Source organism: Alosa pseudoharengus, unplaced genomic scaffold (assembly GCF_046254945.1).
Source record: "Alosa pseudoharengus isolate Yale_2024_CS ecotype anadromous, Long Island Sound unplaced genomic scaffold, YU_APseudo_1.1 YU_APseudo_1.1_scf_12, whole genome shotgun sequence".
Taxonomy (NCBI): domain Eukaryota; kingdom Metazoa; phylum Chordata; class Actinopteri; order Clupeiformes; family Clupeidae; genus Alosa; species Alosa pseudoharengus.
The window spans coordinates 32,992,484-33,009,983 of record NW_027468587.1 but is presented as its reverse complement, the minus strand read 5'-3'; the positions used below and the strand labels follow the sequence as shown (position 1 = coordinate 33,009,983).

Genomic DNA, 17,500 nt, shown 5'->3' with positions numbered 1-17,500 from the left:
CAGTGTTGAAAGTCTCTGGGGAGACGGCGGTGTTGAGGTGCAGAGGAATGTGAGGGTGGATCTGATGCCTGGACAGAGCTGGTGCCCTGTTGACATGACGCTGGTGGACTGGCCAGCTGTGCCCCTTCGTCTTTGGCATTTTTGTCCACATTAGCCACCCTACAGTCCCTTCTTCTTTCATCTGCATATGAAAATGCTGTATCCTCCTTTTGAATGAATTTTCATATATTAATATACATTTTTACATTTTGTTGTCCAAGTGATTGTAATTGGGTATTGTTGTTTGATTTATCTTAACTCAGTTAAAATAACACAAATGCAATTGTATTGATATTGCCTGAAATACACAATTAAATGAGTTGTTAAATTAGTTTTTAATGTTTTTAAAAAATGGAGATACAGTGTCTTGGAACCAAACTCTTCATATATGGATGGACAATATAAACATTTTACTCACTATTTTATAGGTGGACATATAATATTGTATTTGTAGAAATGAAAGCGTGTATAGACTACTTATATATGAAATTGGTACTAAATTGGTACTGTGCTATGCAGGCCAAGGCTGCATATAACACATAAATTGATGCGTCACATTGTAGAACATGTAAATAGAGGACGGCATGTATCTTGCAGCAGTGCATACGCAGCACTTTCTGTGCTCTCGTGCCCTGTGTAGCCTGTTTCATTGATTAGATGGTGGAACTGTAGTGTCACAGCTCGGCCACATCGTCCGCATCCGTCACGTGTTCCGCGCGGGCTCAGCGCTGAGGCTGAGAAATGATGATGTTTGTAGAAACGCGTCCCCTCAAGATGGCCTGTCTCACAGAGTCTCATTGTTGCTCTCAGGAAACGCTGATGTAGCCATGCGACATGTTTTCAAACGGCCGGCCGCTCTGGGAGCCATTGTGCAGCGCTGGGCCCTTTGAAGAGCCCGTGTAGAAATCGGACGGAAGTCTCCGAGGTCATTAGACGGAGGCCGGCGACCTCGCATGGAGGAAACGGAAAACTCCAAAAGGCCACAAACTACCCACATCTATTTATGGTGCAGATTAATGTCCGACATTTAAGCCAACTCTCTCTCAATTTCGGGCACGTTTCAACATTTTATTTTATTATTTGATATTAAATTAGCTCTTTGTGTTTAAACTAAACACAGCTGCTTTTGCAGCCTAGAAATCTTTCAATTGGTTTGTAATGGTGTACGCTGAAGGAAGTAAGGAGTGATTTATAGTGGCTCTCCAATTACTAATCAATCTATCAAGATTGGAGATAGCTATTGTCATGCAATGGATAGCTGCCAGGCATAATGGATTGGCCTGGTGTTTCAGTGCAAATTTGTCCAGATAAGAAGAAATCAGGCAGAGCGAAAGTGTCAGAGGAGCAGATAAATGACTGGTTGAGCAGTGCATGTGTTTGTCTGTGATCTTTGCGTATGTTCTCTGTTTGCGATCAGGAATTCCTGGACATGTCTTGTGTACATTCGCATGCTTTGGCTTTGTTTAAAAACCACACACACAGATGCAAGATGCTTTCGACGCGTCTTAAATGGTTTAGCTCTCCGAGGAGCGGTGTGTAATCAGGTAACACGTGTACATTGGCCTGGCCTCTGTGTGGATTCCAGACAGTTGAGGAAGCGGACTGTGCTCGGAACACCTGCAAGCTCGCAGCATGTCTGCTTTGGCCAACGACGGTTTGAATGATCTCCCTGCAACCCCCCCCCCCCCCCCCCCCACACACACACACACACTCCCCCAAACCCAAGCGCTCTCTCAGACATATAGCCGAAGGCTTTGTGCATTATTTTGGAAAAAGTGAGGGAGCAGATTGGGCCTTGTGCAGGATGTGAGTAATAACAGAAATGAATGGCTCGGAAAGTGCCGGTGGGTTCCAGGTCAGCATGCTGGGACTCTATGTAAACCATTAGGTCCAGCTGCTTGCTCTGATGGCCTCCCGGCTGGCCATAGGCATAAGGTGTTGAGTTCAGAAGAATGGGGGGCTGTTCTCTCCAGCCCAGCGGAGAACTGGACCAACAGAGCCCAGGAGACACACACTCACACACCAGACCAAATATGAGAATGAATTCAGGATGTTGACCACCTACTATGTGTACACCCACACCAAACTATATATTAGCACCAGTAACATAGCAGCACATCCACCTGTACTGTGGAAATTGATCAATATATTAATGACATGTAGATGGTAAAAAATCCTCACCGATGCCTGTGCCAGTTTTCCAGGCCTTTCACGGTGAACGCACTGCCGTACCTCTTTAATTAAGACAGATTTATTTTAGTCCACAGAAGTACAAAGGAGCAACCTGCCAGTTCTCCCGGTGCTGCGTTTGCACTGGAGGCGCGCCAAACAAGCCCTTTTAATGAGGCCCTCGTTCAGCTGCTTACGCCAGGAATTATTTTCCTCAAGAGAGTCACATATAGCCTGTGGATTGTACAATGTCCTCTCTCTCTCTCTCCATCTCCCTCTACTCCTGTCACTCTTTCTCTCTCTCTCTCCTTTACTGTCTGTCTGTCTGTCTGTCTTCTCTCCAGTCTTTCTTTTTCTTTCTTTCTATCCTCTCTCTCTCTGTCTTTTCATCATCCCTTTCTGTCTACCCACTTTTCCTTCTCGTGTGGTAATTCCTGCATCGGTCCCAGATGTTCAGAGTGCCCAGCATTTGGATACAGTAATGACTTCACTTTTAATTACGCTGAAGGTACAGGTTGTTTCTAGAGTTCATAAAAAAAAAATCAGTAAAAAAAAAAATCAGATTTCAGAAAGTTTATTTTAGCCCTGTTTTGTTGACCGTGGAGAAATGACAGGGCTTGTCTCCCGCACGAGTTTGTTTTACTCTATAACCAGATAAAACAAAACAGAAAAAAGAGCCGTGTGTCACCACCGAGCCACAGGACGGTCTGGGAAGTGTGTCGCACACAAAATAAAAGAGTGAAAATGTAAAAATACGCCCATGTGCCCTGCCGTGCCGTGCGGTGTGGTGCGGTGGGGTTGGGTTTTACAGGCAGGTGGAGCTACTGTAGCACTCAGCCGCACGGAGCAGAGTGGGCATGGTGCCAGGTGCCGACTCCCCACCACTGCCCTTCCCCCCCTCGGCCTACGCGCCAGGCCAGCCCATTCGAGATCCCTGTCACTCTGTGGGACCTAAACGGATAGGAGAAGGAAGTCCCTGGCCCGGCTTAAACCGGCGGTGACCGGCCTGGTGTTGGAAAAGCACGCCACCAGATGAGGCAAGTTGTTTTTGAAAGGACTTATTTGTCTTGAAAGAGGAATGTAAGAAACGGAGAAAAACAGAGAAATCAGAGAAACATGCGAAACGGCAACAAACAGTCCTACACTAGTGACTGTTTCACGCTCTCCTCCAGCACATGTAATGAGAGGCCTTCTCTTCATCTCCAGCCATTTGTTGTTGTCGTTTGTGGTGCATTACTCGGCCCATAACAAACACAGGTGCTTAATTAAAGTTTGTAGACGGGGCTCACATGGACGGCACTGTTTCTCCTGAGCATTAAAAATACACACACACACACACACACACACACACACACACACACACACACACACACACACACACACACACACACACACACACACACACACACATATATATAAAAATACTGGAATGGAATCCAGGGTGAAACTTTCATCCGTTGCCAGTCCCCGCTGAAGTGGCCTCAGACACACATTTGCTGCGCATGTGGCACGCCTTTGTCGTCGAGTCCCGCAGCGATTCTCTCTCTCTCTCTCTCTCTCTCTCTCTCTCTCTCTCTCGCTCGCTCGTACGCGTCTTTTGTTCTCGGGTTAGGGTTGCAGGCTCGCCTCGGCTGCGGCGAGGGTCACTGATGGACGCGTGCTGCGTACGGAGAGCCATTTAGGGCCAGACGAAAGAGGAGAGACGAGAGGCGTGAAAGAGAAAGTAATTGCAGGTCAGAGGTCACAGAGAAATGATCCCGAATGTGACGAAAGGGGCGAAACGCTTGCGAAAACTGATCCTCACCACTTGCATCCCAACTGTGGAAAGTTAAAACATAGTCATTAAATGAAAAAAAGAAAATGTAAACATTTTTATTGTTTATATTCTGCATTAGTAGAGTAATATAGTATGTAAGTAGGTTTTTTTAGGTTGTGTTGCTATGTACAAACCTGACCGTGTACTACTAGAGCTGAAAAAAAGGCAATAGTAGGGAACAGTGTGTCATGTTTGTTTGTGACCGCAGTACTAAGTGCTCTTGTTAAGAATGCACTCGTAAAAAAGGAGCCACAACACTGGGTTAGAAACATGGGAGAAACAGACAGACACAGAGAGAGAGACTAGGACGGAATGCACCATAGAGTGAAACAGGCCTCCAAACCGCGCCAAATCCTCACACACATTTGTGTGATTTAATATGCCGTTTGGTTCTTAAGTGTCCTCAATTCATCAGGCTGATCTTACAGCTGTGGTCTTATCCTTAAGAGTGGTGGCGTTCAGTCTGTATTTATGTTATATGCACGCTGGTAGATGTTTTCCATGTGATTTTCACTTCTCCTGCTCTGGTGGGAGACTGCGCACAGGAGACAGACTGAAACCCCACAACATGGAAATATAAGGAGCCTTTACCCGCTATTAGTTTACTATTAGGTGTCAGGTGAAAAGCCATCATAAATTCTAAATTCAGACACTAATAGCAGGAAAACAGATGAACAGAAGCTAGTCAAATTTGTGTGCCATGTCATGAGGTAGGTTTTTCTGTCACAAGGTATGTACATGGTGATTCATTTATAAATGTAAAGTAATTCATATGTAATTCCATGCTGTCATAAGAAAAATAAGTGCACAGTAATTAGGGTTAGTCTACTAACATGAAGTCCATGAGTTATCACACACATAGTACCTGTGTGGTGTTGAGTTTTGTGAGCAGCTTATAAAACACTATCAGCACAAAGATAAAAGCTATGTCCTTGTCCATTTCTCTTGTTGGAGGGCACACATTGCACTTATCTGGATAGCATATCCATGATGGCTAATGTCCAGACTTTGAGAGATGAACTATGTCCAGTGCTGTGCTAACAATCCCAAAGAACCCTCCAGAGGTTGCTCTGGACTCAGAGCTAGTAGCCATGTCTTGTCCATTCTGCCTCTGTGGCGGAGCCCCTGACTGACATCTCAGAGGTCGTGAGCTGGACTCTTTGGCGTGATGAAGCGTGCGGGTTATATGAGTGCTCCAGGAGCATCTGGGCCTCCCCCGGTGTTTCTCATAGTAGCCTCACAGGCCCGTCAGGGGAGTCCTGCCAGCCCTTATTTCCAGTCAGCCAAGTCATCTGTTACGGTACAGGCCACACCACCCAGTCGCATAGCCATGTTTGTCTGGGAACACCATCAGTGGTGTGAGTGTGAGGTGTGAGGTGTGAGTGTGAGTGTGTGTGAATGTGAATGTGAATGTTGGTGTATCTGTATCTCAGTGTATGTATGTGAGAATGGCTGGTGTAGCTGTATCTCAGTGTGAGTGTGTATGTGTGTGTGTAAGACAGAGAGAGAGAGAGAGAGAGAGTGTGTGTGTGTGTGTGTGTATGTAGACTGCTGAGCTGTCAGACAGCCCATGTCACCCAGCAAACCACCCAGGAGCACAACAAAGAGCAGATAGCGGGAAGCCAACGCCATGCTAAATGCTTGCAGAGCCCGCACAAGTACAGGAGGCATTCCTCTCAGTCAGACTGGAACACGAGTGAGTGTGTGTGTGTGTGTGTGTGTGTGTGTGTGTGTGTGGGCTGATGCTGAATGCCTCATTAAAGTGAATATGACAGATACTTACGGCCCCATCAGGAAGGACAGGAAAGAAAGGGAAGGGATTTAGTTTTCCTGGATGAGCTCTCCTCTCCTCTCCTCTCCTCTCCTCTGCTCTGCTCATCTCGCGGTTGATGACTCCATAGCAAATGGTGGTCAGACAAACACAGTTAAACGCACTGTCAGCAGGTACAGCTGTAAAACGGGCCTGTTCTACTTGCTTGTGTTAAGCAGTGTTTGGAAACATGCAGACCTCTATGGGTATGGGCATATTTATCTGTTATTCACTTTCATCACTCTTTCTCTTTCTTTCTCTCTCTCTCCCTCTTTGTATGGGTTCCTCTCTCTGTGTGTGTGTGTGTTTGCCTCTCTGCCTCTCTCTCTCTCTCTCTCTCTCTCTCTCTCTCTCTCTCTGTCTCTCTGTCTCTCTGTGTCTCTCTCTCTCTCTCTCTCTCTCTCTGTGTGTGTGTGTGTGTGTGTGTGTGTGTGTGTGTGTGTTTGTGTGTTTGTTTGCCTCTGTGTATTTGTGTTTGACTGTGTGTGTGTGTGTGTGTGTGTGTGTTTTCAAGCCTATTGAGCCAGACTGAAGCTCTGTCTGGTGCTTTCTGGTGTGAGACACAGCTGCGGTGTGTGTGTCTGAGACGGCTGATGAGCAGTCCAGCAGGGAGACCCCTTAGCCCTGGAGGAACGCTCCATCAGCCCGCTGGCTGCCACACTCGTCTTCAGCCTGGAGGAGGAGAAGGAGGAGGAGGTGGAATCCCCCAGCAGCTTGGCATGATGGAGCCCTCACTGTCACTGAGGGCCCCCAGACGTCAGGGCCTGGCCAGCTTAGAAACAGAGAGAGAGAGAAGATGAGAAGATGAGTGGACGTGGAAGAAAAAGAGAGCGAGAGGGAGAGAGAGAGAGAGAGAGAGAGAGACAGACAGACAGACATGGAATGAAAGGGGAAGAAATAGAGAGAGGGGGTGAAGGATAAAGGAGAAGGGAAAGAGAGAGAGAGGAATGCATTCAGACATTGGCTGTGATTGAAGGATGATGTATATGCTGTGTGTGTGTGTATGTGTGTGTGTGTGGATGGGTGTATGTATTTGCCTTTACCTCTCTCCTTCCCCCTCTCTCTCTGTCTCCCTCTCTCTCTCTCTCTCTCTCTCTCTCTCTCTCTCTCTCTCTCTCTCTGTGTTTTTTGCTTGGAGGTGAAAGATAAATGAGACTGCCCTCCTCTGGGACGTGGGCTGACAGTGATTCAGCGGAGTGCAGTTACCTCACCCCCCTGATGATCGCCAGCTCCGCTCACCCCTCTTATACCCCCCTCCTCACCCCCCCAACCCCCTCTCCCCCCGCTTGGTGTTCCCCGTTCTCGGCTTGCGGCTTGTGGCCGTGCGAGTGGAACAAGCGGCCTCAGCGCGGGATGAGACGTTAAATGGGCTCGGTGTCGTTTCGGCGTATCGGGTATCTGGGATGGGCCTCCGCGCGCATAAATCACGATAACAGCTCCGGCGGAGCGAGCGCCTGTCCTGTCCGTCCACCGATTGACGGCGGGGAAAAAAAGCACGTCCAACTGGCCGACACATATGCAACTGTTGGCTTGCTAGTAGGGGTTTGATGTGTGTGTGTGTGTGTGTCTGGTCTGTGTGTGTCTGGTCTGTGTGTGTGTGTGTGTGTGTTTTTCCAGCTTCTCAGCTCCTCAGCTGCGCTCTTGCGGAGATGGAAGCGTTTTCTGGCCGTGCAAATGATGAATGGATTGGTAGTAATTAATTTCGGACAGAGTGGAGCTTGCAAAGATGTAATCGGCCTCGTGAAAATAAGCAAATGTTTTTCAGGTGGAATTCCAAGTTCAGGCAAACACGGTGAAGTGCACATTTATCACACAATGTAATTAATTTTTTCCCCTGTTTTCCTTTCCCTCCCTGTTTCTCCCTCTCCCTCCATCTTTCTCCATCCCTCCCTCCCTCTCTCTCTCTCACTCTCGTCCACTCTCCATTCCTCCGTCTCTCTGCCCACTTGTTCCCTCTAGGACCAAGAGGTCTTCAGTGTCCATCACCGAGTGCATTTTCGAGCTGCCCCACTTCTCGCTGCAGGGCAGCCGGGCCCAGATGCTGCTGCTGCAGGCCATCAGTCAGAGCTGGACGCACAGCCTGGGCAGCGGGGCCTGCCAGGGGGTCAGCGACGGCCTGCTCAACGACGTCTACAAAACACCATCCCCAGGTGACGCTTAACCGAAGATCTTATCAACCTTTCTCTCTCTCTCCCACTCACTTAAATTCAATTCAAATTCAAATTCAAATTCAAAAGGAGCTTTACATGACCATGACCATAACGTATTGCCAAAGCATTTGAGTCAAATACATCAAATGGGGAGTGGAGGAAGGGGAAACACAAACTCACTCTCTCTCTCTCATATATCTTAGTTTCGGTTCCATTAAACATTGTTTGCATGTTAGCATGACTGTTCCAATACAGTGTTTCCAAAGCCAAAATGAAGAACCTTTAAATGGCCTTTTCTCTCCTCTCTTCTCCTTGCTCACTATCTTTTCTTCCTTTTGCCCTTTCTGCCCCCTGCCCCCCCCCCTATATTGCCATCTAAGCCTCTCTTCTTTAACCCTCTCTCTGTCTGCTCTGGGTCCTTCTCATACAGTTTTTCTGTCATTCCTCATTCACTGTGTAACTCTCATTCCGCCTTAGTGATTTTCAGAGACTCCGTTATGGAAAAAAAAAACACGTGAAGGGGCTTACTAGTCATACTGGACTTGATTGAGAGAAAGAGAGAAATGGGGGGAGAGAGAGAGAGGTAGATGGAGAGATGGAGGGAGAGGTAGAGAGAGCCCACAGGAAAAGTGTTGGTGTTGCACAGAGAAGAGGAAAGGCGCACAAAGGACACAACTGTTCGTGCCGGTGATGTGGAATGTGGGCACATGGAGGTGCGTTGCAGGTGCCCGTTTGTAGCCCCCGTAGTTCCTGGGCTTGTTAAAGCCGGGGGTTATTTTTGCCCTCGCACGGGTGACATTCTCCATAGCTGCTCCCTGCGCAGGTCCACAAACTCCGCACCTGTGTTTGCTTTGCCTCCAGCCTCGTCCATCACTGTGCAATAAATCACAAAGAAATGGAGCATGTCAGCCTGTCAGTTTTACAGTGCTGCTTAGGCCTCGCTCGCCCGCGCTGCTTACGCTTTCTCACTCACGCACATTCTCCTCTTTCACACAGTCTCACTTGCTCTCTCTCTCTCTCTCTCTCTCTCTCTCTTTTTTTTTTGCATGCTCCATCTCTCTTTCTGTCTCGTTCTCATGCTTTCTCTCTTGCTCTCCGTCTTTCTTTACATTTTTTCCTCTCTCTCTCTTTCTCTCCCACTCTCTCTTTCTCCACATGTCTTCATCCTCTTTTCTACCTCTCTTTCTTCTCTCCCCTCTCTCTCTCTCTCTCTCTCTCTCTCTCTCTCACTCTGCGGCCCCTTCTTCTCCTTTGCCAGCCTGGTGGCAGCGTCAGCAAATGGCTTGCAGATGATGTGAGGCGCGGGGAGCGGTGCGGAGCGGTGCGGAGCGGTGTGGAGGGCCCCGAGTCCTCAGGCAGCCCCAGTGTACCCAGCGTGAGGTGGAGGACCTGCGGCCGCGCTCAAATTAACTCCCCTGCCATTACACGCGCCATGTCCTCCACCAGGCCCTAATGCTCTGCTAATAAATCCGGCCCCATAAAAAAGACCCAAAGAGAGAGGGGGGAGAGAGAGAGAAGGATGGGGGGAGAGAGAGAGAAGGATGGGGGGAGTGGGTGGGGGGGGGGACTGGGCAGGGCTGGGTTGTGGGGCTGCGTTCAATAAAACAGTAGCGTTTCTCATGACGGTAGCCGGCGGACAGCCCTCCAGGGGGGCCTGGCGGGTTTTTCCAACTCATTAGGATCATGTTTGTTGGGTACGCCGTCAACACACGGCCCCGGGCCAGCGGCTACCTTTCACCCGCGCCCGGCTCTGCCGACGCCAGATTATTAAGGGCCGACTCCCGCCGAGTGAACTCACTTATTCCCCTCTCACACTGCTTCCTTCTCTCTCTCTCTCTCTCCATCTCTCTCCATGCCTCTCTGTCCTTCTCTCTTCCTCTATCCGTCTCGCTTTCCTTCTCTCCCCCTCTTGTCTGTGCTTACTCTGGACCATGCATGAGGACTAACTCTGAGACATAGTGACCACTTCGAAGGCCAACCCTGGCACGTCCAGGCGGGGATAAAAAAAGGGAGGCCCACATGGGATGGAGAGAACGGGAGAAGGACCCCTGTAGCACTAAGTGAGCGGAAGAAAAACACAAGAAAGAGACCAGAGTTTATTTAGGGAGTTAATCCTCGGAGTTGAACCAGTGTGTTAACCAGGGAGTTAATCCAAAGACTTAGAGTTAAACTGTGACCTTATTCTCCCAGTGTATGGGAAGCAGACTGGTACAGACAGGAGAGCATACCTCTATTGTTTCCTTTGTCCACCTGCTGGAGTGCTGCCCAGGGTTGGGCAGTATCAGGACCCCGGGCCCTGGTCCTAGGCCTGGCCTCTGGCCTGCCTGTACCAGGGGGTGGCTGTGGTTTGGACCAGGCATGCTAGTGCAGGACCACCAGGCATGCTAGTGCAGGACCAGGCCTGCTAGTGCAGGCTGAATAGTTCTGGTCACTGTGGCGGGTGTGGTCGTGTCCACAGCCTAACGTCACGTTGGGGTCCCAGACCCTGCTGCTCCTCTGCTACTGCTTGTCCTGCCCTTCTCTCCTCTTTTCTCTCTCCTCCTCTCTCCTCTCCTCTCATCTCTCTCTCCTCTCCTCCCCTGCTTTTCTCTTCTCTCCTCCTCTCAGTGCTTTAGGCAGGTGGCCAAGCAGGGAGAGCGAGGGATAGACAGACACAGAGCCAGAGAGAGAGAGAGTGAGAGAGCGAGAGAGAACGAGAGAGCAGCGGCTGCAGGCGGCGTGGTCAGCCAGCCAAAAGCCCTCCACTCGCTCAGTGTTTTACAGGCTGGAAAAGCCGCCCAGAGTTGAAATGCTAGGGACTATTTTAAGCCTGTTAACATGCAGCCACATTCAGGCTCCTGAACAGTAAACGGGGCTTGCGGTAGGCCACCTCGGGGCAGGCTCTCTTTATTCTCCCCCACAGCCAACACACACACACACACACACACACACACACACACACACATTCTGATACATATTCACACACGCTCACACGCATGCAAACCACACACACAAACACACACACACACGCATTCTGATACATATTCCCACATGCTCACACGCACACGCATGCAAAACACACACACACACACACACCTTTGAATGTCTGAATATCCTAGTTTCGTGTCGGCAATGGCTCCCTTTGAAGTGTGTGCTCAGTAAGGCCTCGTGTGTAATGGCCTCGTAGTGCCACCAGCTGAAGTGGGTTGCTTTGGATCTCCAGGACCTCCCTGGATGAACACTCACACATGCGGAGAAAGCTGAAAGTGCTCAACTTTGAAACTTTTTCTTACTTTTTTTTTTGGTTAATATCCCTCTCTTCTCCCCTCTTGGCTACAAAGTCTGGCACTCAATAGAAGAAGGTGTTTCATAACATGGCACGGCTGATAACATACTTAAGTCAGTGTCCGCTCTACTGGCTGGCTTGGAATCTGCTTATTCCATTCTTTTTCCGGGGAGATGGGGAAATGCTCTGTCAGTGAGCAGAGAAAGGGGGGTAACGAGGGGAGCAGTTAGCATATAGATGGACTGCTAAATGTTTCGCTCTTTTTTTATATTCTAGAAATCCCATGTGCTTTTATTTGAGTGGAGGATCAAAGGGTTTATGAGAGCCTCAGTCAGACCCCAGCAGCCCCGTAGGCCAAACGTGTTAAAATAGTTTCGATATGAAAGAAACATTTGGACCGAATACGAGTGTTTACTTGCATGTCCTAATTGAATCGCGTCTTTACATACGTGCTCGTGTGTGTGTGTGATTAGAGGTGCTGTTTTGATTTAAGAGGCTGGCCCAAGGAAGGATAACACTGCCCATCTCCCTTCTCCCAATCAGACAATTAGCATTCATGCTTGTGGTCCAAACTCTGGTTTATTGCAGCACCAGAACTGTATGTGCTGCACATGCGTACATTGTATGAAGTTGCATGCAGGAATATGTTATTTTTATGCAATAGCTAATCCTTGTTTTGCATGATGGAACAAAAGGATTTTGTTAATTCGGTTGTGTATGACATTGGCAGTAAACACCAGTGCATCAAAGTGGCTTTTTTATTGTCTTGTTATGGAGTTGGCTTGGTTGCTCTAATCTGATTTTTTACCCCCCCCCACACATCCCTCGTACCCCCCCCCCCCCAATCATTTCCTAATTGCCTTTGATTTGTTGCTCTCTCTGCCGTCCAAGTCCCATCCAGCGTTTTTCTATTCTTTTGGTAATTTCCCTCCCGAGTGCCGCTCCTCTTTCCTTTTGTTCATGTTCCCCTGCCCTGATCTTCCATTGTTTCAGTGGGTCTGGTTCTCCTTCTGTCCATCTGCAGAGGGATGGCCACCGCTGGACGCCTGAGGACATACAGTAGACCCCCCCCCCCCCCAACCCACTTGACTGGCATGGGTGGGCAGGCGAGCATGCAGGCAGGCTGGCTCCCGTGGAGTGGACTGTTGGTGTGTGAGCGTTGCGTGTGTGGCAGTGCCAAGTTTGCCTTTCGCTGTTGGTCAAGTCTCCTCACTAAGCACGGTCCGACTGCACTCTTTTGCCCCCCTTTTTGGTCTCGGTGCTGTTAAGTTCTAGTTTTCAGAGCATATTTCCTTGTGGTTTTTTGAGTACTTTTTCATTATAATGACATAATAACATCATTAAAGTTGTTATTAATATTTCTGAAGTTGCAGAGGGAATAATTTGGTATTGAGCACTTGTGCTTTCCTTGAACAAAACTTTGTTTTGTTTTCATGTCTCACGAGAAAGTTCTTTTGGGAAGCTGTTACCGCTCTCGCATATGGTGTATGGCATTGTGGTTGCTCACAGACCATAGATGAGACGATGAGATTTTTTTTTTTCATCTCAAATTCATTCTCAAGAGACCGGCGAGGTTTGTCAGAATAATTTAATTTCCGTAGGCATATTTATAACCTGACAGTAACGAGACCCGCTGAGAAGGGCCCTTTCCGGATCGCAGATGGCGCGAAGTGGAGCAGTGCTGGCAGTTCGCTGGAGGACACAGACAGGCCTTTCCCCTCCTCTCCAGCGCAAGACTTTTACGATGCAGGCAACAGGAAGCGAGCATGACGGGGGAGTCGCCTCGCCTCGTCCTTGATCAGGAGATTGGGCCATCCTCGTCTGAAACGACCGCCCGGGCCGTGACAGGGGCCATAAAAACGCTGAGACGACGCAAAGATCCACGCCGGAGAGCAGAACCTCACAGACATCTCATTATAAAAGATGTATGGTGCGTTCGTCCGCTCCTTTCAAACGCAGCCAACATGGAAATTCCACATTGATTGGTCCCCCCCGCCATCCATCCCCGCTCCCCTCCCCAAAACTGTAATTTGCTTCCGTTGGAGTTCTGGTGAAGCAGCAGATTAGGAGTGAAAGCCACACTTTAATATCTGAAAGCTGGGACGCCCGGGCCAGTCCTTGAAAAGAATGGCAGTTTTAATCAAAAACAATGGAGTGGCATAAATGAATCGCTCCATTGCAATAGCCAGATGACGGGCTGAGCTCAAGTTTGATATGAGAGAGAAAGAGAGAGAGAGCTCCTTTTTTTGCTCTACCAATCAAACGGCGGGAGATAAAAAAAGCCGTCTGCCACATCAAGGGAGAGTTGTTGGTTGTGCGGAAATCCAGAGAGGCAGGTTTGAAGGATGGAAGGACGTAGGTGTTCAGAGGTGAGGACAGGAAAGGCCAGAGAGCAGAAGAAAAGAGAGGGGGATGTGTGGCATGGAGAAGAGGGGATGACAGGAGTGGAGAGAAGAGAGGGGAATGAAGAACAGAGGAAGGTAGAGAGAGAGAACTGGAGAGAAGAGAGAGAGGAATGAAGAGGAGGAGGAAGAGAGGACTGAAGAGAAATGGAGAGAAGAAGAGAGAGGAGGAGGAAGAGAGGACTGAAGAGGAATGGAGAGAACAGAGTGATGGAGAGAGGGAGGAAGAGAGGACTGGAGAGGAGAGAAGAGAGGAGGGGGGTTAAAGAGGTTTCTCTGCTGGTGGTGGTTGCCTGGTGCAGGCAGGCAGGCGGGCAGTGTTTGATATACGAGCTGTGACATAGCTGCAGTGTGACGGCTCTGTGACGGCCAGTGGCCCAGCGCCCAGATGGAAGTGTGCTGGACGACGGCCAGAGGAGAGCTCTGAGCTGGGGTGGGGTGGGGTGGGCCAGAGAGAGTGTTGGCTCTAAGTGCTTAAATACCACATCAGACAGCCATTGGCAGCATCGCCAACACACCCACTTATTACGCCCACCTTTTAGGGTAACCAACCTAATTGGATTCTGGTTTAATCCTGCATCTCCAACCTCCCACATAGTTTTTCCTCCTCCAATTTAATGCCCGTAGCCTGACCCCTGCTTACCTGTGTTCCACAACACCTCTAACGCTGCCTGGAACTACCTCTACCTCCATATACCTCTACTCTCCCTGGCTTTTCATCCTCTCTGGTCTGGTCTACTCACTGTCATTTTATTTTCCTCTCTCCCTTGTTGTTTCATCTCCTGTGATCTCCTGTTCTCAATCCAGCGTTCCGGTTATTCTCCTTTTTTTCTGTGGTTATGGAGATTTGTGATTATAAGGGTTTTTTATGGGACGAATGGAAGTATAATGTTTGTACACAAAAGGAGCATGTGGCTTTCCCTACCCTTTGAAGTGAAGTGAAAAACTAGTTTCATATTACGCTGGGATTGCCTGTAATGTTGATTGTTATCAGAGCGCTCTCTTTTTTAATAAAGTCCGTTTACTTGTCAAGAAAGAGTCCGATAGACAGAAAAAAGTCAGCAGGAAACAGACTGTGAACAGACAAAAGAAGAAAATAATCCTAAGCGCTCTTAGATCGGCTTCTCAAGGTCGTGTCCGCGTGACTTCCTCAGCGGGTTCGTTCCCCGATGTTGGACCTTTCTCCGGCCGTGTTTGGTAACAGACGAGCGGGCCGTGGCGCGGCCTGTCGAGCGCGGTTCTTCCGCGCCCGTGAGCGGCTTGAAGAGATGAAAAGGGGGTGGCTGTCACGCCGTGAGCCCCACACTGGCCTCTGATCTCGACGCCCGCGGCCCGCCAGCCCTGACGTTAATCCCCTGGTGTCGCCGCAGCGCCGTAAGTGCCGGTAATAACCCCGCTCTGCTGGTGGGGTATGAGAAGGGAGAGAGGGATAGAGAGGGGCTGAGGGAAAAGAGGATGAGAGACAGAGGCAGAGAGGATGATGGAGAGAAATGGAGGGACAGACAGACACATGTGGAGTTTCTTGCAGCTCAGTTACTGAAGGAAGGAGAGACCTGGCAGGTTCCTTGCGTCATCCTGCTGAGGCCGTTCTTTTTCTTCAACTTAACTTCTTTCTATCTATCTATCTTTCTTTCTTTCTTTTCCTTCTCTCTCTCTCTCCCACACTCTTTCTAGTCCCTGATCAGTGACTAAAGGCCTTCATTGCGTTGGCCCCCGACACCAGATACACATAGAGCACAGTGCCATCATCCCTCTAAGTTGAGGCTTGCGTCATGCTCTTGTGGGACCATCCCTCTATCACTGCCATTGTTTCCAACATTCCCGCCGTCAGTGGTGTGCAGAAGGTTTCCCAGCTAAACAGCGGTCTGCGGTCCTCAGAATTGTCATAGCACTGGGACGTGCGTATGTGTGTGTGCGTACGTGCGTGTGTGTGTGTGTGTGGAGGTGTGGGATGTGTGTGTGTGTGGGGTGGTGATGAGAAGTGACAATGTGTGTTTCGCAATGCTCCCTGGCCTGGTGCTCCAGACTCCATGCGCCTTTGAAGAAGTATCGCGCTGGTTTCACGGGAATGCCTGTCTGTCTGCCTCCCGGATTGACAGATTGCGCACAGGCAACCCAGACCAGAGAGAGAAAGAGAGAGAGAGAGGACCAGAGAAAGAGAAGAGGATAAGAGAACAGAGAGAGAGAGGAAAAGAGAGAGAGAGAGAAAGAGAGAGAGAGAGAGAGGGTAGAAAAGAAAGCCCCTTGTCTGAATACCATCTTTCTTTAAGCACAAAAGAAGTCTTGTCAGGGTTAAGCAGTTGGTAAATAAATCTGGTGGGAATCCGAGAGCGGGCTGGTCTGCCTGCCGCAGTCAGCCGCTCCTCTCCAAGCCATAGCCATGATGACGCTTTAAGTCAATCCAGACTGGGACCCAGGCAGCATCAGTTAGGAGGAGAGAGGGATGGAGAGAGATGGAGGGATGGTGTGTTGTGGGGAAATAAAGGAGTGGATTTCAGAAGAAAGGGATGAAGAGGGAAGCGTGAAAGAAAAGTGACGGTGGTGTGTGTTGGTTAAGGGGAAGAAGAGACACTTTTTTCCGCTCTCTCTCTCACTCTCTCGTGGGGGCGAACTGGACGGAAGTCTCTGCTGCATCTGAACTGCATGTGAATGAACTGATGTCTTATGGGCACTGGGAGCTACAGTACATGTCAGTGGGACTGAGGGAGGAGATGCATCCCTTTCATCACATGCATGTGCTCACACACACACACGCACACCCACACACACACACACACACACACACACACACACACACACACACACACCCACCCACCCTTTTCACTCACACACCCGTCTCCCATGTGTGGTATGACATCAGGCCCTCAAGCCACCAGGGAACTTGGGTGGCTGTCATCCATCAGTGTGTGTGCGAACATGCTTGTGTGTGTGTGTGTCTATATGCATGCTTGTGTGTGTGTATGTGTACGCATGCTTGTGTGTGTGTGTGTGTGTGTGTGTGTGTGTGTGTGTGTGTGTGTGTAGGTGTGCGCGTGCGTGTTTGTGTGTGCTCACTGCTAGTACACCGCCTATGACACGCAGCGCCCCCCACAGTGACAACACATCCCTGCCTAATATGGTTTAGGTTGTGCTCCTTGAGGGCACTGCTAACTCAAGGGGTCCTCATTACCTCCATCTGATCCTATTACACTCATTGATTTAGTGACTCTACTCAGTTTCCCTAGCTGTTATTACAGTGATGATTCAGAGCCAAAAGGTTCTCCCTTATGGATAGTGTTGGTGTTGTAGTGTACATATTACTTATTATAAGAACATTTTATTACAGTGTAATAACTCTAATCTCACCCTTAGTGCCTCTTGTATTCATTATTTTCTTTTCTTTTGATCAGGGTGTTTTAATGTGGTAGTAGAAATAGAAGTGTACAACACTATATCAAATTATGTTCTTTTTGATTATTCAGTGCATAGTTGGTGACCGTGAATCACACATACAGATCACACATACATTATGTAATTAAATCTATGAAGTGGTTTTGCATATAGTTTTACATATACATGTTTAATGCTGTATATTAGCACTGTCTGCTTTGTGTGTTTGTGTGTGTGTGTGTGTGTGTGTGTGTGTGTGTGTGTGTGTGTGTGTGTGTACATAGACTCTTTGCCCCTGGTGTGAAGAGCCCTGGTAAAGCCTTGTGTGTGAGCGCTCATACATAATGGCTCGGCGCTGCCTTAAATCAAAGCATTGTTCTCTTCCAGCCAATTAAACCCAGAGCCTTGCACTAGTCGCACCAGTGGGGCTAAAGCCCCTCACAGCACTGCACTGCACTGCACAGCAACTCAGATCAGCTC

General features: G+C 48.9%; 1 protein-coding gene across 1 annotated transcript in view; it reads left to right on the top strand.

Annotated features, from left to right (window-relative positions):
* The window catches only part of vps13b (vacuolar protein sorting 13 homolog B), a 330,552-nt gene that overhangs the window by 70,983 nt on the left and 242,069 nt on the right, over positions 1 to 17,500 (top strand). The window contains exon 19 of the mRNA XM_076281294.1: positions 7,794 to 7,984. Within this exon, the coding sequence (XP_076137409.1) occupies positions 7,794 to 7,984 (191 nt within the window). The remainder of the gene's footprint in view (positions 1 to 7,793; positions 7,985 to 17,500) is intronic.